We start from the raw sequence: 21,696 nt of genomic DNA on the forward strand, positions 1-21,696 counted from the left end.
AACCTGCAGCATTTAAAATACAAGCAACTTACTATTTTTGCTTTACTTTACCAGAAACTGATTCAAGGATGTGGTGAAGGTATTTGCCAGGTGTTACAGTGAATAAGTGCACAACTGTCTAACCTGCAGCATTTAAAATACAAACAACTTACTCTTTTTGCTTTACTTTACCAGAAACTGTTTCAAGGATGTGGTGAAGGTATTTGCCAGGTGCTACAGTGAATAAGTGCACAACTGTCTAACCTGCAGCATTTAAAATACAAGCAACTTACTATTTTTGCTTTACTTTACCAGAAACTGTTTCAAGGATGTGGTGAAGATATTTGCCAGGTGCTACAGTGAATAAGTGCACAACTGTCTAACCTGCAGCATTTAAAATACAAACAACTTACTCTTTTTGCTTTACTGTACCAAAAATTAGTGGCGAAGGTATTTGCCAGATGCTACAGTAAAACATGTTACTCTTTTTGCTTTACATTACCAGAAATTGTTTCAAGGATGTGGTGAAGTTATTTCCCAGGTGCTACAGTGAATAAGTGCACAACTGTCTAACCTGCAGCATTTAAAATACAAACAAGTTACTCTTTTTGCTTTACTTTACCAGAAACTATTTCAAGGATGTGGTGAAGGTATTTGCCAGGTGTTACAGTGAATAAGTGCACAACTGTCTAACCCTCAGCATTTAAAATACAAACAAGTTACTCTTTTTGCTTTACTTTACCAGAAATTGTTTCAATGATGTGAAGATACTGGCCAGACCCAACAATATAAGTGCATACACTATTGTTAACATTTCAGATTGGATTATATTACTCTTATTGTTTCGTTGTAAAGACATTTGTACTGAATAATGTTTGTAAGAGGATATGGAATTTGGTGAATGAGGAATGAAAATGAACATTCACTTTAAAAAGATGTTTTTATTAATAAAATTCGTTATGTAAATAAGACACTACAGAAAATTTGTTTCATTGTTTGTCTTCTTCGCGCATCAATTTCTGCCGCTTGCGTTTGAGTATGTCCAATTGATACAATAGGACCAGCCTTTGCAGCTCTGGAGTAGACAAATTACGTGTCTCATCCGTTTCCATGCTTAATCGCCGACGTTTAAGCACACTCTCATGCCCCGAAGCAGGCGATTGTGAAGGTACGACGACTTCGGGGCCCACGAGGTCCATATGGTCGGCTGGAAGAATTAGTGGTAGCTGCAAAATTGACTCCTGTTCATACATGCAGTCTGTGTCAGCTACCTCCGAATTGCTTGGTGATGGGATGATAGAGGTGGAACCACCACCTACTGCACAAGCTCCTAATGAAAATTAAAAAAAAAAAAAAGTAATAGTAGCATGTCAGGATTCAGTTTCTAGTTAGTAAATATACCAAACAGATTTACGCAGAAATGTGGGGGAGGTTCGTCCAATTTCATGCATAGTACACTGTGATACTTTCACTGAAAAGTGGTGATGTAGTAAACGAAATTTACCAAACATTGTTTCATTTTCACATGTTAAAAATGCGTGTTTGTCTGAATCACAATTTCAAAGCATTAAGCGCGTAATTAAAAAATCGAAAAGTATGGGACTTACCAGGAACTCTGTGGATAGTTGGGTTGCAGTCATCTCCGTCCAAAAACTTTAAAAATATCTGCTCCCAATTTTTCAGTGAAATCTTGATGTTTCCCGTCTTATTCACATCCGTTTTCGCCTTGATACGGGATTTCATATTGTGCACCTTCTTCATTATCTGCACGTCCGTTATTTCTTTCCCGAAATTAACCATATAACGGTGTTGAACTTCTTTAAGACAATCCGCTTTCTCTCTTCTTGCGGCCGGAGTTTGTGATTTGCTGATAATTGCGGGGTAATCTTTAATCATGTTAACAAACGCTAATTCTGAGTCTTCCATTTCGGCACAGAAATAACTTCAGAAAACTTTCGCTAACACAACACAGTGAACACACGCGCAAAGTCGCTAACGAAACAAACTGAGAGTGAGTGAGAACCAAAGATGTTGGATTTTAATATCTTTGCTGAGAACTTACTCAGCAAGGAGGGGAAGTAGAGAGAAAGTACTCCAGGGTCAGAGATTATGCTTCCTAGTTTTTATTCATACGAAAGTGAGAACTTTCTTTGAGAATGTTCTTTTGCTCTGAGTATCAACTCTGGAGAATGTTCTCGTTTTTATTCATACAACCCATTGTGTTCCCTGTTTGTGTTATGACATACAACACTATTAATTCGGTGAATCTCTGAACGTTTAACTTAAGCATACTTGACAGTACGCAGTGCGATACTTGTTACAGTTAGAAGTGTAGCACAATTAGTCTTACGATAAATTAACGTATAAATGATCACATACAACACATAAACCTTGTACCACTTCATTTGACTTATCAGCCTCGCGGAAATGTTCTGCAGTAAATTTCACAAAATCCGTTTGAGTAACTACGAAACAACTTCATAATTTGTGCAACACACCGTGAACATGACAAGTTATGTTACAGTAAAATATGATCTTGATCGGCCTCTACGTTCTCATTCTTCAGTGTGTAACGTACTAGTATCGTGCATAAAATGTTGAAATAACATTTGCTGGGTACGGAACTGGTTGTCAGCATAACGTCCTGAACATAAGTATGGATGAAAATATTACGTGCCACTGTCAGATGCAGAAGGAGATGAATGTAAATGTGACATCACTGATACCGATGTATGCTAAACATTTAACTGGCAATAAAGCTTCGAAGCCAAGGGGGACGTTCTACAGATGATAATTCAGGCGTCGCGTAAGTCTACTGTCAGAGCTGTGTCGTACCAAAAGGGTTGAAGGGTTTTACAAAACTTTTAATATCGGCGGTTACGGATGCGGATAAGGGACGTGTGGATGCGGACATAATTTCCATTATACGCACAGACCTCCACCAATGCCAGACACTACAAGAATGGCGTTGTGAATCACATGGAGTTTTAGTCTTGAAATTCCAGAAATTAAGTTCCAGTAAGAGTAAAGGAACGTATTACGTATTTCAACTTGCATCTTGCGTAATTAGAAAGCTTCAGGTACTACAGGACAATGCCGAAGATTTCTCTTCCCGAATAACCAGTGTGAATAAAAGAGAAAGAGGGGACGGGGGAGATGTGTATACACGCACCCTCCACCAAGCACTGCACTGTGGTTTGTGAAGTACAGACGTAGATGTAGTTATTAGTATCTGAATATTCGGTGTAAGGATAGATCTCGTTAAGTTTTGACGTCAAGTGTTCTTCTACGTACAAAATTCTGTTAGTGCACTGCCGAAGCGTTACCATGACCTCAAGATGACTGTTAGTAGTAACAGCATTCTTCCTGCGAATAAAAACCTAATCGACGTGTATTTCTTTATCGCGGGATAATTTCATCCTTCACAAAAAAAAAAAAGTACTCCGTAGTCGATGATTCCTTATCGCCTCCATCAAGAATGCCTGCTAGCAGTATCTGACCATAAGACATTTGTGTCGTTCGATGATTTTTTTATTTCCGCTGTGTAACAGCAATTGACAGTGTCTGCATTAGTGTCGGATTGAGCCGAATGTTGTTCTTGATTAACAGCGGTCTTATGACGAACATAACGCAGAAAATATAAGTATCGTTGAAGCCGTTAGAGTGGCTGCAAGCATCTCGAGTTGCACAACATTTTAAAAATATACACACCTCACTGGTGAATTATGTGTACGGCAGGCCCATTATACACTCACAAAACACACAAACTGTAGGGCTCAGGACATACAAATGTTGATGCAGAAGCAGTAACTCTCTCTAGCTGTTACCATTTGTATTTTACACGTCTACAAACGAAGTAGGGCAAATGACGTTTCGAAGGCAAACTTGAGAAGTTATACGAGATTAACGACGACATTTTTAACAGTCGCCACTGCTTAGCTGTTATCAGAAGTGAAGTTGTTAAGTCTGTTATGAAGTCATCAAAAGTATCTAGAGAAAAACACATATGTAAAAAAGTGGCTGTTTAGTCATACATTCCTGTCATTATTTTGTGAGTGAGTTATACTGTGACTTTACTAGGTAACACCAAGAGAATTTCGCAAATAGCTTTAAATAAATGAGCATGGCATATTCGTTCTCCAGTAATTGCAAAAATCTAACCTAGTCTTACTCCTGCGGCTATTGAGAAGTATATTCACTAAATTATCAAGCCTTTTCGTACTCTTTCCCTTTTTAATTGAATGACTTGTCGATAGCAGTTGTTCAGAGGAACTTCCAGACAAATCTATATATAACTATAAGTGGAAGAAAGTTGATTCTGGTGCAGTTTTAATTAAAATGCTCTAAATCCCTACCCCTATATGCTGAAGTCCTATAGGAACGGAATTGGAGAATGAAACCTATTTGCAAGTCGCAAGGCACAAGTCGCATTCCTAGCCAACAGAAACATGGGAAATACACCGTACGACTTTTTCACGAGTTTAGTGCTCATTATCTTAGTACAACACGGCATCCCAAGACGAAAAAACTGGGCAGTCGTCTCCGGTCTAGTCCAATACTATCTACATAGTGTGTTGTGTACCTGAAGGGCCTACTGGCCAGACCATTTATTTATACTTGAAGGTCACGAAAGGCTAAGTCACGGCTCCCAGTGACCATGCCTACCACCACTGCCGTCCTCGCCCAGACGAGATGCTGCAAGGGTTGGCTGCCTGTGTCGCACTTCCTGGAGCAGCAGTGTAACCACCTGGAATGTCTCACGAAGATCTTAACTCCTCCTGACCTGTGTTGAAGAATCACGATTTTTCAGTGCTGAAGCATGGAACTGACATACAGTGAAACCGGACTGTCAATGTATGCGTCTTTCATGGGATTAAAAAACGTCATTTCATTCCCAGCAAAATACTGTTATTAACATCTGTACTATAAAGTTCCACATCATCCGGTAACATGTGCTTTGTGACATGTAAACTCCACGAAGCTAGTAGTGACTAGATTCCGTATGGGGGTGTACTGCAGGGACAAAAGGAAAATCTGAGTGGTGCCTACAGCCGTGTGACACATTTTTTTAGTGTAAAGCATTACATAGCAGATGAAATTGGGACTGGCTGTTCCAGGTACTTGATTTCTTAATGCATCCACTTTCTCTTTCCATATACACTCCTGGAAATTGAAATAAGAACACCGTGAATTCATTGTCCCAGGAAGGGGAAACTTTATTGACACATTCCTGGGGTCAGATACATCACATGATCACACTGACAGAACCACAGGCACATAGACACAGGCAACAGAGCATGCACAATGTCGGCACTAGTACAGTGTATATTCACCTTTCGCAGCAATGCAGGCTGCTATTCTCCCATGGAGACGATCGTAGAGATGCTGGATGTAGTCCTGTGGAACGGCTTGCCATGCCATTTCCACCTGGCGCCTCAGTTGGACCAGCGTTCGTGCTGGACGTGCAGACCGCGTGAGACGACGCTTCATCCAGTCCCAAACATGCTCAATGGGGGACAAATCCGGAGATCTTGCTGGCCAGGGTAGTTGACTTACACCTTCTAGAGCACGTTGGGTGGCACGGGATACATGCGGACGTGCATTGTCCTGTTGGAACAGCAAGTTCCCTTGCCGGTCTAGGAATGGTAGAACGATGGGTTCGATGACGGTTTGGATGTACCGTGCACTATTCAGTGTCCCCTCGACGATCACCAGTGGTGTACGGCCAGTGTAGGAGATCGCTCCCCACACCATGATGCCGGGTGTTGGCCCTGTGTGCCTCGGTCGTATGCAGTCCTGATTGTGGCGCTCACCTGCACGGCATCAAACACGCATACTACCATCATTGGCACCAAGGCAGAAGCGACTCTCATCGCTGAAGACGCCACGTCTCCATTCGTCCCTCCATTCACGCCTGTTGCGACACCACTGGAGGCGGGCTGCACGATGTTGGGGCGTGAGCGGAAGACGGCCTAAGGTGTGCGGGACCGTAGCCCAGCTTCATGGAGACGGTTGCGAATGGTCCTCGCCGATACCCCAGGAGCAACAGTGTCCCTAATTTGCTGGGAAGTAGCGGTGCGGTCCCCTACGGCACTGCGTAGGATCCTACGGTCTTGGCGTGCATCCGTGCGTCGCTGCGGTCCGGTCCCAGGTCGACGGGCACGTGCACCTTCCGCCGACCACTGGCGACAACATCGATGTACTGTGGAGACCTCATGCCCCACGTGTTGAGCAATTCGGCGGTACGTCCACCCGGCCTCCCGCATGCCCACTATACGCTCTCGCTCAAAGTCCATCAACTGCACATACGGTTCACGTCCACGCTGTCGCGGCATGCTACCAGTGTTAAAGACTGCGATGGAGCTCCGTATGCCACGGCAAACTGGCTGACACTGACGGCGGCGGTGCACAAATGCTGCGCAGCTAGCGCCATTCGACGGCCAACACCGCGGTTCCTGATGTGTCCGCTGTGCCGTGCGTGTGATCATTGCTTGTACAGCCCTCTCGCAGTGTCCGGAGCAAGTATGGTGGGTCTGACACACCGGTGTCAATGTGTTCTTTTTTCCATTTCCAGGAGTGTATATAGATATTGGCTGGAGGGTTGATGTCATATATCAGTATTTTAATAGCGAAAAGTGTGTGCACTTTACAGACATTGTATCATATTCCATAGTCAGGAGCATGGTGAGTGTAAAGTGAAATTGATATGGAGGCAGTGGGAATATAAAAAAATCCGTCTAAGGCCGATCTGGTTGACGTTGAAATGGACCATCAGCGTCTACTATTGCCATGATCTTCTTCATATGACAACTAGTTTATGGATTCAGATAAAACGCCAGATTTTTTTTTATCAGGATGGATATGTCCGACTACACAACGTCTCGGAGATACATTTACATCCTTTTCTGCTGAAAAGAACCTGTTTTCAAGCTCTGATATATAACTATGGAAATGGACTGTTCGAGTTTGATCCTGTCTAAATGTCAGCGATACAAAAGGACATTTCTAAAATCAGTATGGGATGCATACTATGTGATCAAAAGTATGTGAACACCCCTAAAAACATACTTTTTCATATCAGATGCATTGTGCTTATCAGATGCATTGTGTTGCCACCTACTGCCAACTACTCCACATCAGCGATCTAAGTAGTCATTAGACATCATGAGAGAGCAGAATGGGGCACTTCGCAGAACTCACGGACTTCGAACGTGGTCAGGTGACGGAGTGTCACTTGTGTCATACGCCTGTACGCTAGATTTCCACACTCCTAAGCATCCCTAGGTCCACTGTTTCCAATGTGATAGTGAAGTGGAAACTTGAAGGGTCACATACAGCACAGAAGCGTTCAGGGCGACCTCGTCTGTTGACTGACAGAGACCGCCGACAGCTGAAGAGGGTCGTAGTGTGTAATAGGCAGACATCTATCCAGACCATCACACAGGAATTCCAAACTACATCAGGATCCACTGCAAGTACTATGACAGTTCGGTGGGGGGCGAGAAAACTTGGATTTCATGGTCGAGCGGCTGCCCATAAGCCACATATCACGCCGGTGTACGCCAAACGACGCCTGGCTTGGTGTAAGGAGCGTAAAGATTGGACGATTGAACAGCGGAAATATGTTGGGTGGAGTGACGAATCACGGTACACAATGTGGCAATCAGGTGACAAGGTGTGGGTATGGCGAATACTCATAGAACATCTGCCAGAGAGTGTAGTACCAACAGTAAAATTTGCAGGCGGTGGTGCTGTTTTTTGCAGGTCGTGGTTTTCATGGAGAGCGGTTGCACCCCTTGTTGTTTTGCGTAGCACTATCACAGCACAGGGCTAAATTGATGTTTCAAGCACCTTCTTGCTTCCCACTGTAGAAGAGCAATTCGGCGATGGCGATTGCATCTTACAAAACGATCGAGCACCTATTCATATTGCACGGCCTGTTGCGTGGTGATTACACGACAGTAACGTCCCTTAAATGGACTGGCCTGCACAGGGTCCTCAGCGACCTACATCGCTACCTCCCCTCAGTGCAGCACTCCGTGAAGAATGGGCTGACATTCCCCAAGAAACATTTCAACACGTGTTTGAACGTATGCCTGCGAGAGTAGAAGCTGTCATCAAGTCTGAGGGTGGGCCAACACCATATTGAAGTCCAGCATTACCGATGGAGAGCGCCACGAGTAATTTTCAGCCAGGTGTCCGGATACTTTTGATCACATAGTGTATATGACGTGGAAGACTGCGGTTTTATGGATTATTCGGTAATGGCAGGATGTAGTATGTTGATACTCTACTTTAAAAAGACAATCAGGAAGTACCATGGCTTATTAAACAGTCTGCTTTATATGTAGTATTGTATGCTGCACATCGAGATGACTGTCTGTTCGTCGTAAGCAAATCAGTTCGGAAAATTCTAGTGGGAGTAATTCTGAGACTGCAAAGAACAACTACGCATCTGAGCTGGAGAGTATGGTTGGTTGCGATATAGTATAAATTATGCCTTCCTGATATGTACTGAAGGGTTTGTCGAGCAGACCTATTAAAATTACCAAATATGTATACCTAAGAGAATTCTGCACTTTTTCTTGTGGAAATGAGTAATACCAGCTCCGATAGCATTGATTGTGTGATCTTTTCTGATTATGGCTCCTAAAATTTGAAACCATCTTATGTTTTTGGCTGGATGAGTATATGTTGTGGAAAACTGTAGTTTCAATGACTCGTTCGGTATTGGTAGGATGCAATACCTTGATACTCCACTTAAAAAAGACAATCAGGACTTATAATGGTTTTATAAAGATATACTGTATGCTTATAGTTTTAACAAGGAAATCAATTACATAAATCATGCGTACTGGTAGCTGAACTAATGGAAGCATTCGGAGTTACTCAGCTGAATGACTGAAATCACCTCATCTACCTATGTTACTTTCTATAGATTCAAGACTGGGAGAGTAACTTTCTTATGCTTTCTCAATTATTGCTTATAGAAACATCGTCTTTCCAGTTGTCTCACGGTTCTACTACTCAGTGCTGCTGTCTGTATAGTGGTAGGTACGATAGGTCATCAAATCAATAATTATTTGTCACATTCGTAATATGTTTAGGACTACTGCCCTGTGTTACGACAAAATATTAAATTTCATTAACAGTCTGAGACGCTTACCAAGTTGGTTTAATGGCTGTAGGCTACAATTATCCCAGGAGATACTTCCACAGATGTCAGATTTTTGCCGACAGTCCAGTGCTTACATATGTCTAATTTCGAAGAAATACTAGACGTAGGACAAGTCATCCGCGTGGTAAGGAGTGTGTTACAGTGACAACGAGTCACTGCTTCGAAGCTGGTTAGCAAATTTCTAAATCACATTGGTAGATCATAGCTCTTTTTTTCTTCTTCGTTGGAAACAGTATATGAGTATGTTATGTGATACATTTATTGTAACATATCACTCCGTACGTTGCCAGAACGCTTCTTTTTCTTTAAGGTCTCCCATGATGATGACAAACATGAGCCAAATTACTGCATATTTGTCTCAGAATGTTTTTCTCCTAGTACAATGTACTTTATAAAATATCATTGACCAGATAGGTCGTCAAGTATCGCCCCTACCCACTGCAGCATCTCCGCTTTGGACTTAGAATGGAGCCACCGGTCCATCTCCCCGCAATCACCTACGACAACACTTTCATTTATAAATAAATACAGCACCACGAGTAAAAAAATAACGAAAGGAATATGTACCTATATGGCAGTTACAATGGGTTCGCTGCCCGTGGTGTAGCATCGCCCTTAGATTACGAGAAAAAATATAACTTACATGACTCTGCTCCATAATCTCAGACTAGGCGGCTTGCATGCGTACAGTCTCCAGCAACCAATTGAGATCGACTAGTATATTTGCTGTAACACCACGAGGAAGATTTGTCGTATGCTACTAACATTTTTCAGTGTATTCAGTACTACGAAATTTGAACAAGACATTATTTTTTTAATGAGAGTATGTTCTTTCATGGTTGATGTGTCAACCTTATTGCCGCTGGAGGCTGCACTACGCTCTCAGACTTGTTGACCTTCCTCCCTACAGACTGCGATGTATTTCAGGAAGGAATAAATTATATCAACTGCAACATGGAGAAATCGTAACACACGAAATTTTTCTAACGGAAGTGTACTACTAACAAACTAATTGGGATATCTTCAGCTATCTGATGATCTTTACAGACACGGAAAGAATTCCCCTTCGCCTTCCTGGCAATCCTAGCCAACCTCTGTAGTGTAATCCTACACATGGGTTTCTACCATGAGCAATGGGAAACCTCTTCAATCCTCCTCTTCCTCAAACCCAATAAAGCTGCCAGTGACACCTCATCCTACCATCCCATCAACCTCACCTCCCTGTTTAGTAAGGTCTTTGAGTCCATCCTAATCTGATGTATCCATAAACATCTACAACAACACCTACTAATTCCTGTCCATCAGTACAGCTTCTTGCCAATTTTTTGCTCTGATGTTCAACACATGTACCTTACTCATCTCCTATCGCACCAAATCAACAACTCCATATTCACTATGTTTTTGTCCCTAGATGTTGAGAAAGCTTATGGACGTATATGGCATTCTGGGTACCTCTTAAAGCTCCAGACCCGTACACTTCCCATAAATTATGTATGTTTCATCACTTCCTTTCGCTCTAACCACCCACCTTATGTGACCATCAACAGCACTAACCCATATATCTTCCATCCCACTGCAAGTGTGCCCCAAGGTTCGGTCCCCTCACCTTTCCTGTATGTCCTCTACACTGTCAATATGCCAAAGCCCCCTCCTCCTGTTTACCTGCTCCAGTATACCCATGATACCACCTTCCTCACCCTCTACTCTCCCCTCCAGGAATCCCAACGATCCCTTCAGCTCCATCTCAATCAGTTCGCCTCCTGGTGCAGCCAGTGGCTCCTGAAACTCAACCCTACCAAAATGCAGGCAGTAATTATAGACAAGCCACTCACAGCTTCTGTCCCCATGACTTTTATTTTACTATTTACAACCGTCATATCCAGTTAACTAACACACTAAAATACCTCAGACTAACACTTGATCACCAGCTAACATCGAACCCCCACCACTAAACATTCAACAGAAAGCCCACAATAGTCTAAAATTAGTGAACTACTAACTCTCTGAACATGGGGATCGCACACTTCACACAATCCTCCACACCCACAAATCCCTAATCCAACCCAGCCTCTACTATGCCACTGTGGCTTCTACTCCTCACTTCTCTTATCATGCCCTACTGCTCCTTGAACACCATGCACCCTGCTAGGCTACTGGGTCTGCTTACCCTCCTCTATCAGGATCCTCTACCAAATTATAAAATTCCCCAGCCTACTCTTTTACCTTGAACACCTATGAATATCCTACACCACTCATAAACTCGACACCAGCTATGCCCTATTTCCCCCCTTGCTCACTGATCCCGGTATGCTGCTGCACCTCTACCACCACACTCCCTCAACACTACATTTCCACATCTTCCACATCCTCTCCCAAAAAAACATTAGTCGCTTTCTCTTACAAGATCATCAGATCCACCAGGATACATACTCATCCTACCAGATCTAGAAGATCCCTACCATCAAGCATTTATCAGGGCTCCCTTCCCCTCCAATCTTCTCCACTCACTTCCTAAATCTTGGTTTGGAATTGCATCCATCTCCACTCTTCCCCACCCTCCTCCAAACACCTGCTCACACAACCCCCCCCCCCTCCCCATCACATGGAGTGGCAGCGCTGTTTGAGGCACCATGTCACGGGTTGCAAGGCCCCTCCTGCCGGAGATTCAAGTCCTCACTCAGACGTGAGTTTGTGTGTTGTTCTTAGCATAAGTCAGTTCAAGTAGCGTTTAAGTCTAGGGACCAATGCCCTCAGCAGTTTGGTCCCTTAGGAATTCACACAAATTTTTTAATCCCCCACCCATGCACTACCTATAAGTTATATGTTCCCATGACATCCTTCTCCATGGCAGTCTACATCCACTCGTCTTAAGTCCTCTATGTATCACATTTAATTAATCACACATCTCCCTTTCCGTTTTACTTAATACAACTGTTTAACTGTTTTATATCTTCATGTATGACTCTCATTTTCCAATCATCTGTGTCTCTACTTTCATTAATCACTGAATCAACCTTTTGTATTGTAGCTTATACAACTGAAGATCTGTACAGTACAAAACGTTTCCTTCGTCAATCGCCATGTCCAGCTTTTATATTATGCTTCTCAAAATTTTCCTCTCTTGTGGCTGAAGAGCGGCAAATTGTGTCCGCAGAAAGTCCATCCCCGCCCATATAGTGGGAGGAGGGGGATGAAACAACAATAAAGAAAAGGAAGTAGCAGCACTGTGGCAGTGGGTCGCTATTCAAATATTATTACCCATCCTTATGCCTCTCCCAGCAGTTACTCACTTGTAGACTGGCAGTAGGCTACTCCCCTGCATTTCAGTGATAGTTTGCTGTCTCATTATTATTGTCCATCCTTCCCACATAGGACTACCGGCTAGACAGGCTGGGGGATTTCTCTAGTGCTAGTTTAATAGTAAAAATATTCTTCCTGAATCTAACAGTCATTGACAAGACTGACTAAAGATAATCTCTAGTGCTCAATCAATCGCAGCTACCCCTCCCAAAACTCATATGCTTCATAGCAAGAAGAAAAATTTAGGATTTCGCCACTGACTTTCAATTTCCAACCAATTTTTGAATTTCTGACCAACAGGAGGAGGGGAGTTAAGACTGTATTGGATTGTGACATTATAGTTAGACTCTACCAGTGCTCCAAATATGACAAAATAAAAAGAGTACCCTCCATCCTTCCAGACCAGCTATAGGCAAACTCAGTTTTTATAAATAGAGAATATATTATTATTAACTATTATTATTATTATGTGCACTGCATTGCAATACATTATAATTAGCAGATGAATTTATGGCCAAAATTCGAATTTACCTGGAAAATTTAAATTTCCTACCGATTTTTGAATTGCCTGCCAGTAGGGGGGAGAGCTGGGGATTTCTCAGAGGGTGAGGGGGAGGGACGCTCCGATAGGATGGAGGTTTTCCTTAAGGGGAGAGGGTAATTAACTGAGAAAATTGCTTAATTAATCAATTAATTTGCCACCAAAATTGCACCAGAATCAGTGACAATGAGGGGGGGGGGGGGCAGAGGGTTAGGGATGACTGGGAATTTCCTAGAAAGACCCATTGATGGACTGAGGTTTTGCCAGAGGGGAAGGGTGAGGGATGGGGAGGCTCCTCCATCTTGAATAAATTAAAACTAGACCAGATTCTGTTTTACTATACTACTATAGCTGCATCTGAAAAAGACAATGAATGTTACTGGAGTACATTTCTTTATGTGTGGGTATGTCTAACCCGTTAGGGTTGTTGTGCAGTTGAGAACACATCTGAAGAGCTGCATCTACTCTCAGCAGCTATCAGTTAAAGCTAGAGAATGACACAGCTGTACACTTGTACTAGGACATGAGTAGGTAATATGTTGGAAATTGTACTAATGTCGTTGTTCCCATCCTATGAAGAAAACTGTAAAATGTCTTGTGATTACTTTTACTGTGTTCAGCTGTTATTGAACCATCCATCTTGTGGTGTTCTAGCAACAACAAGTCTCCTTATTTTCTTCAGACATTAACGTTATTTTGCTCAGATTGTGAGGATGGTAAAAACCTGTATAAAAAAAGGTGTGCTGCTCGACGATGGTTCAAATGATTCAAATGGCTCTGAGCACTATGGGACTTAACATCTATGGTCATCAGTCCCCTAGAACTTAGAACTACTTAAACCTAACTAACCTAAGGACATCACACAACACCCAGTCGCTCGATGATGAGATGCATGGTTGTTGAGAGGGAATAGTCATTAGTGGGCAACCTCGAGGAAACCTGCCGCACCTCAGCTGTATAAGGCTTACCTAGGATGTGGAAAGGGTGGGCCAATGGAAGGTATCAACAGTCAAATAAACAAGAGGGCTTGGGTAACAAGTCCTTCACTTAATAGTAACAGAATATATGTTGGTTGTCAGAATTTGTGTGACTGTCATACAGAAAGAGGGTATCTTCGATAAAATTACATCATACTACAGACATAAAGGTTTAGAGGGCATTGCTTGAACCTTGTGAAATTTGGCCCTGTTGGTCGAAACATCTAGTTTCCAAGAAGTAAGGAACCTCCACAAAATTCAGTGGATCGGGCAGTATACAGATAAAACCAAACTGCACAACATCTTGAAACATAGTAAAGGTGTTGTGTCTTGCAGGGATCTGGTGGACATTCCCTGAGAAGAACTGAAAGCTGAGTGGTCGTGGGAATACATCGTTAATGTGTAAAACACTGTGAAAAGGGAAGATGGCGATCTTGTCAGATCAGATTCTTTTATTCCTACGATTAACAGCTGCAAACGTCAAGACAATGTTAAGGCAGGTATCATTCCTGAGCCCAATGCGCTCTTTTAAATGCCAGCACTTTGGGCACACTACTCTTGTTTGTAAGGAGAGAGTCATTTGTGGCAAATGTGGTAAAGACACTCACGACAGAGATGATTATTGTTCTCCTCCAAAGGGTGTCTACTGGTCTGGATATCACCCTGTCTGGAGTAGGGACTGCTGTGTTTTCCCTGAAGAACAGAAGATCCAGGAGATAAAAATGACAAAGTGCATCCTGTATGGTGAAGCTGAAAAGAGATACAAGCCCATGCAGCCACCCATGTTTGCTGCCTCCTTTGCTTCCTTTCTCAAACAGCCAGTCCAGAAAACTGATGCTGCTACAAAAATGGGGGTTGCTGGTGTCACCATTAGTACCTGCATTTGTCAATGCACTTGTGCTGATGCAGTTACTTCAAAACCTGCCCCTGCCACAAAAACTTCAGAAAAGGGTGTGGTTGCTGAAATTGTGACACTCCCTGCCCCTCCAAAGATAACGTCTTTTCCACCTTCCGGTGTTGCCACTACCACTTCGTCAGTTGTAGCTCCGAAGCTTCCTTAGACAAAAAAATTAAAGGCAAAGGCAAAGTATCATCTGCTCACAGAGATGGGCAGTACACAGTCAGACGATGTCGACAGCATCCTCTCTCACATTCTCTTCAGAGGCGATGGATCTTGACGTCAGACTGGTTCAATCATCTCACCCCAAAGCTGAGCCTCCACCCATTGGGGGCTCTCTTCCATAGCAGAAAGTCAGGATGAAAGTGCTGACCCCATGACAGATGGCTCCCGTCCTACAATGCAACATTAATGACTTCAGAACACATATGGAGGAATTGAAACTCCTAGCACAGGGATGTCCCCTGTTCTTGTGTTTGCAGGAAAGTTATTTTAAAGCATTTGATGTCTCTGTACTATGGGGTTATATGCTCTATCACAAGGATGTCCTGAATGGGGAAAGGGCTAAGAGAGGGGTCGCTGTGTTTGTCAATAATGTGCACCACCCCTCTGCTCTCCCCCTGACTACTGACCTGTAAGTAGCGGCTGTTGAAAGTCAAATGTGTCGCAGGATCAGTGTTTGCTCACTGAACCTATTTCTGCAAGATGCAATAGACTCTGAGGCTCCACTGATCTTATTGAACTTCCTCGACAATTACCCTAATGGGAGACTTCAATGCCCATCATGTCTTGTGGGGCTCCACCTCTGCTTGCCCTTGGGTCAGGTTTTTAAGAGCCTCATGACATTTCACGAGCTCTGCAGTCTCAAAATAGCTCCTTCCACTAAATTCTGTGCTGCTGCTGGGTCATTCTCAGCCATCAACCTTTCTTCCTCCTCTGCAGCACTTGAAGACTTCGTTCAGTGGGAAGTCATTAACAATCATAATTCCAGTGACCATTTCCCACTCCACATCCACCTACTGAATGTAGCATTATCTGAAGAGAATCTACCAATATGAATGGTCAGCAGGGCTAACTGGACACTGTTCAGCCAGCTGGCTGTGTTTGAACATTAGGCAGTGTCCCAGAATGGGTATACCACATTACATGAGTGATCCATCAAGCCACTAACTTAACCAACCCAAAGTCCTCAGACCATGTTAGGACACAAGCTCTACCTAGAAAGACTGATGAGTGCCACTCAGCCATCTGAAACAGGCATCTGACTCTTTGACCTTTTGCGTAGAGCCTGACAGCAGAGAACTTCAGAGCATTTCATTCAGTGCCTAACCAAGAAGAGTACGAAGAGGTCACAGCAAGCGTTCCAGGACTCTATCAACAGTTCCACTTGTTCTACAAAACTACAGGAAGACATCACGAGGAAATGTGCTATACATGGTCATTAACCAAGAGCAGCAGTGCAGAAATGTCTTGAAACAACACCTAGAGACATCAATCAGACGATGGCAGAGCATTTTGTATAATCTACGTTTCGCCGCTACTGTGCAACTGTAGAGGGGTTCAAGCTGGAGTTCAGCTTCAACAATTCTTAGTCTCACATCTACCTTTTCTCCATGTGGGAACTGTAATCGGTACTGTTTGATACTCGTGATACTGCACCCATTAATGACCAAATCTGGCACTGCATGCTTCAACATTTTCCAGCAGTGTCAATGGATATCCTTCTCGATTCTTTTAATGTGGTATGGCAGACATGTCACTTCCAAATTAGTAGAAAAAGACAATTTTGATACCTCTTCTCAAACCAGGAAAAGACAGAACATGTAGTTATTGGGGGATCACCTTGACGAGCTGTGTTGGAAAGACCCTAGAGTGGATGGTTAACTGTCAGCTGGTCTGGTTGATAGAGACCAGAGAACTCCTTAGTCCCTCTCAGTGTGGATTCCAGAGACTTTGGTCCTCTGTCATCAACCTGTCCCTGCTAGAGGCGGCTATTGAGCAGGCTTTTTTATTTAAAAATCACTGTCTCGGCATATTCTTTGATATCAGTAATGTGTACAATCCCACTTGGAGACATAATGTTTTCGCGCAACTACATCAACGGGGCTCTTTCCTGTTTCAACGGTTTTTAGGTCCCGAATTGATGACACTCTGTCTTTGCCATAGTTATAAACAGAATCACATATACGGCGAGGAGTCCTGATACCAGAGACCAAGAGTGTAGGAGAATGACCATTGCTTTTTGCATCTGCAACTGCATCTGAGATGGCTAATGCTTAAGGCTAACAGTTCTACAGCCCAAAACTTGTTCTGACTGCCACTCCACAGTTTTCAGCCACTGTCCACATGCGTCCATGTTTCTCCCATAGCGGCAGCATACTTGATAAGACTAGCAGTCCATTAGTTAGCCATGTGGCGTGCGTTTGCTGGGTATGGGCTTGGTGACCGCAGGATTCCCCACCTGGGGACTGGAATGTGCCGCCTGTCCTCCAACACTGTAAGCTCTAGGCATGCTTCAACGACCACCTTTCGGCGCGGTGGTGGAATATGACATCGAACGTGAGATACACACCTCCTTGAATTACAGCGAAGGCGTTGTGATGTATAGGGATCTGATGGATATTCTTAAGGAGGAATTGAAAGATAAATGGACTCCAGAAGGTATGGTCGATGTCCAAAACATAATGAAGAGGATGGATGGTGATCTTATAAAATCCGACTCCTTTATCTCGACATTCATTAGTCCGAATCTTCTTGAGCACGTTATGGCAAGTTTCCCTCACCGAAGCATGTGGCCTTATGTCCCCAATCCAGTGTGCTGTTTCAAATGCCAGTACTTTGGGCATACTAGTTTTTGGTGTCATGGAGAATCTGTTTGTGGCAAATGTTATAAAGCCACCCACGAAGGAGTCACTTGCTCATCTACTCTGAAGTCTGTAAATTACTCTGTGGCTCACTCTGTGTGGAGTCGGGACTGCAGCGTATATCTAGAAGAACAGAAGACAGAAGAGCTTAAGACTACAAAGAAAATCCCATATGGTAATGATAAAAAGATGTATAGAGCCATGCTGTCCCCAATGTTCGTTACCTCCTTTGCTTCGGTTCTTACAGAGCTATTGCAGAAAGCTGTAGCTGCTACGTAAATGGATGTTGCTAGTGTCATCACTAGTACCTGTGTTTGTCAATGGACTTATAATGCAACAGCTATTCCAATATCTGTATATCGCCCAAGAACTTTAGAAAAAGATATGGTTGCTGACATTGAAGAGCCCCCTGCCCCTACAAACATTCAGTCTGGAATGCCGCCCAATTATGCCATTACCACAGCCATAGTTGTAGCCCTGATGTCTACCCAGGGCAAAACAATCAAACGCAAAGCGTCGACCACTGACGGACTCCGGAAGTAAACAGTCCGACGATGTCGATGTCATCCTTTCTCACGTCTCTCATGATTTTTCTGTAGAGCTAATGGACTTTGATGTCAAACTAGGGCAATCATCCTGCCCCAAGACCGAGTCTCCACCCGTTGTGAGCCCTTTCCTTGGCAGTAAGACAGGATAAAAGTGATAACCCGCGTTAAACGGCTTAGACATTAATGGGTTCAGAACACATATGTTGCAGGTGTTATCCTCGTTGCCAAGCCATCAACAGTATCACATCTACAGTAAGGAGTCCTTTACAATGCTCCTTATTTGCGGACGATTCTGCTGTTTTCTGTTCCTCCTCTAGTGTTGCAACAGCATCTCGCTAGTCGCAACTTACAGTGCAGAGATTAGAGGTGTGGGCTCCAGTGATGGGTTTTAAGGCTTCTGGAGGTTAGTGTACGTCTATTCAGTTTAATTGTCCTCAACATAATTTTAATTTCACTGCCTTGCTGATGAGGGACACCGTTTTACGTTTTAAAGACTCACTGAGGTTTCTAAGCCTCACTTATGACTCCAAATTGTCGTGGCTGCCACTCATGACAGACCTAAAAACCAGAACTCTGAAATCACTGCATATCATATAGTGACTTAGCCACAGGTGATGTGGAGCGGACTGGGCGCGTGTGCTCCAGTTTTATTGGGCTTTCATGTGTTTGTGGCTATGGGTGCACAAAAATGGAAATTAGCGTTTGTTGTCAATGGCAGGAAGGCCCCTTGCGGGGAGGTCCGGCCGCCTTGATGCAGGTCTTATTACATTCGACGCCACATTGGGCGACCTGGTCGCCGGATGGGGATGAAATGATGATGAAACAGCACAACACCCAGTCCCTGAGCGGAGAAAATCCCCGACTCAGCCGGGAATCGAACCTGGGCACGTAGGACGACAATCCGTCACGCTGACCACTCAGCCATCGGGGCAGACATGGGTGCATAGTCAATGAACTGGTGAAACCTTCTTAACTGCAGATTATTTATTATGTCCACAATAAGGGATTAGACTGGCATGGGTGCTTACAGGACCACTCCATACCAAGTCTCTGTGATGATGCTGGAGAAGTGCCACATACAATGCGACAGCAACTCCTCATGGTGTGTGAAGCATGTAAGTTCCTTGCATATCCTCATTCACCTGGGTACCTACTGTTGCTCATCTGCCTCTGGAACATCTTTTCTCCAATCGCCCATGAGCAACAAGGCAATTTGCGAGCTGTGTGTGGTGTTCCCTGAAGTCATTTGGGGAGAATCAAGTATGAACCAAAAGCCAGGGTTTTAATCATCCACCACCTTTTTATTGAAGAGCCCCAGGATAATTTTATATTTAGTGCAGAACAGGAGAAGTTCCACAGCTGCATATGTTTTAATACATTACACAAGGGCATTTTAACTCAGCACCACTAGTCTACAGCTGTCTTAAGGGATGGGTCCAAACATGGGGACTCCATTGGTTGCTCTGTTGGTTTCCCTGACCATGTTCAAAAAATGGCTCTGAGCACTATGGGACTTAACATCTATGGTCATCAGTCCCCTAGAACTGAGAACTACTTAAACCTAACTAACCTAAGGACATCACACAACACCCAGTCATCACGCCCTGACCATGTACTCAAGGTCCGACTGCTACATGTCTCCACAATCTTCAACACGAAATTATATGCAACCTTGCAGATACTGGAGCAGATGATACATGATTCATGTCCTAAATTCCTTGTCTGTTGTTATTCTCTGAGTGCCCTTCACACTCTACAATGCATGCACCTAGCAGATAAAATAATCTAGAATATCCAGGATGTCCTTCTCCAACAACAATGGCTGGGGAAGGTGTCTTTCTTCTCGGTGCCAGGGCACATGTGTGTAACTGCCAATGTAATGGCACATGTAGCAGCCAAGGAGGTGTGTCGCAATCCTCATTTAGTTCAGTGTGGCATCTCCATGCATGGTAACGTCGTGAGTTTGAGATACAGACTCTTGCATCAAAGAGAGGATGAGTGACTGGAAGTGATAGAGGATAACCTCCGTCTAGTAAAGCCCAAAATGCACCGTGGCATATCTTCTTCCAGACACATCGATGGGACAAGGTCCTCCTTACCCATCTTCACATATGCCACAGCTCTATGCTTCATTGTTTCATGCACTCGCATCTGGACTCACCAGTATGTGGTTCTTGTGTAGTGCAGATCACTTTGTGCCAGGTTTTATTAGACTGTGTTTTATTTTCAGGCCAGAGGATAGTGGTAAATTTGCCAACTGGCCTACCCTCTATTTGAAGTGACTTTTCAACGAATGTGGTTAGTATTTTAAAGTTTTGTGAATTACCCAACATTTCTCCCAAGATGTTAGGCAGATGGTCTTCATGTGTTAACAGGGTGACTGGGTCACCCATGTTTTTTGTATGTGGTCAGCCAGTTATGTTTGACTATGGCTTTGTTTTATACTGTCTGTTGCTTTACTTGTCTTTTAATCCTAGGTATAGCACCTTTTATCACTTCTCCATTGTCTTAAGGTGGGAACGAGTGCACAAATGTAGTTTTGTATGTTTCATCCCCACTGCGCATAAAAATTTTAGCGATTTTTTCGGCCAATCAGTGCCTGAAAAGTAGAACGAGCGCTACCCCCCCCCCCCCCCCCCCCCTTCAACACACACACACAAACAGGCACCACTATCGATGCGACACCTAGTCAGGATTCATTTCCCCACACTATCTTGTCATTCAAATGGAAGTTAAAACGTAAAAACGATGGGTAGTCATTGTGGTACAGTGAGTAAGAGGTAATTCCACATAATACTGGCATGCCTCACACACCAGCTAATCATCTGTAGTCGAATTGCTTGTGAAGGGGCAACACTGTGTCCAAAGTTGGTTACACTGCATTTTATTGGAAAGTTGAGTACAACTGTGTGTTGGTGCATTAATTGTTGTGAGAAGCTCGTACTGTAGAGCTGTTAGAGAAATGGGCCAATCTGTTTTAGAACAGTGAATTGATATTATGGAGTGTTACATAAAGGCTGGCCCCATAAAGTTCTATAATGAAATGTTTGGAGTGAAGTATTCTAGTAGGAAACTTCCCATGGCCAGCGCTGTACAAGCTGTACAAGAAATGAAGGGCTGTAGGATTGAATAAGAATGCGCAGTGGAACAGGCGACTGACGCTGAGGACCCATGAAACTATAGACAGAATTCACACAGACATTACAAGAAGTCCCCGCCAGTTGGTAAGGAGGTTATCACAGCGGGTAGGTGTATGTCGTACATCGCTTCATGAGGTACCAAAAGGCATGAAATTAAAAGCCTGTCACGAGAGTGTGGCGCAAGAGTTGAAATTTGAAGATCAGCGAGTAAGGTTTCATTATTGTAAGTGGCTGTTAACATCAACCACTAAGGGTTACGTGGACGCCATGC

General features: G+C 43.5%; 1 protein-coding gene across 1 annotated transcript; it reads right to left on the reverse strand.

Moving 5' to 3' along the window:
• Nucleotides 1–900: 900 nt before the first annotated feature.
• LOC126469626 (uncharacterized) lies at nt 901–1,945 on the reverse strand. Its single transcript, XM_050096752.1, has 2 exons — nt 1,587–1,945; nt 901–1,309 (listed from the first exon to the last, which is right to left on the reverse strand). Exons 1-2 carry the CDS (start codon nt 1,903–1,905, stop codon nt 969–971), a joined length of 660 nt encoding a protein of 219 aa, XP_049952709.1. The 5' UTR covers nt 1,906–1,945; the 3' UTR covers nt 901–968.
• Nucleotides 1,946–21,696: the final 19,751 nt, after the last annotated feature.

Source organism: Schistocerca serialis, chromosome 3 (assembly GCF_023864345.2).
Source record: "Schistocerca serialis cubense isolate TAMUIC-IGC-003099 chromosome 3, iqSchSeri2.2, whole genome shotgun sequence".
Lineage (NCBI taxonomy): Eukaryota > Metazoa > Arthropoda > Insecta > Orthoptera > Acrididae > Schistocerca > Schistocerca serialis.

Coding starts and splice junctions, on each gene's coding strand:
- LOC126469626 (XM_050096752.1), bottom strand. CDS start 1,905: ATGGAAGACTCAGAATTAGCGTTTGTTAACATGATTAAAGATTACCCC. Junction 1,310..1,586: donor AACTATCCACAGAGTTCCTG/GTAAGTCCCATA, acceptor AATTTTCATTAG/GAGCTTGTGCAGTAGGTGGT.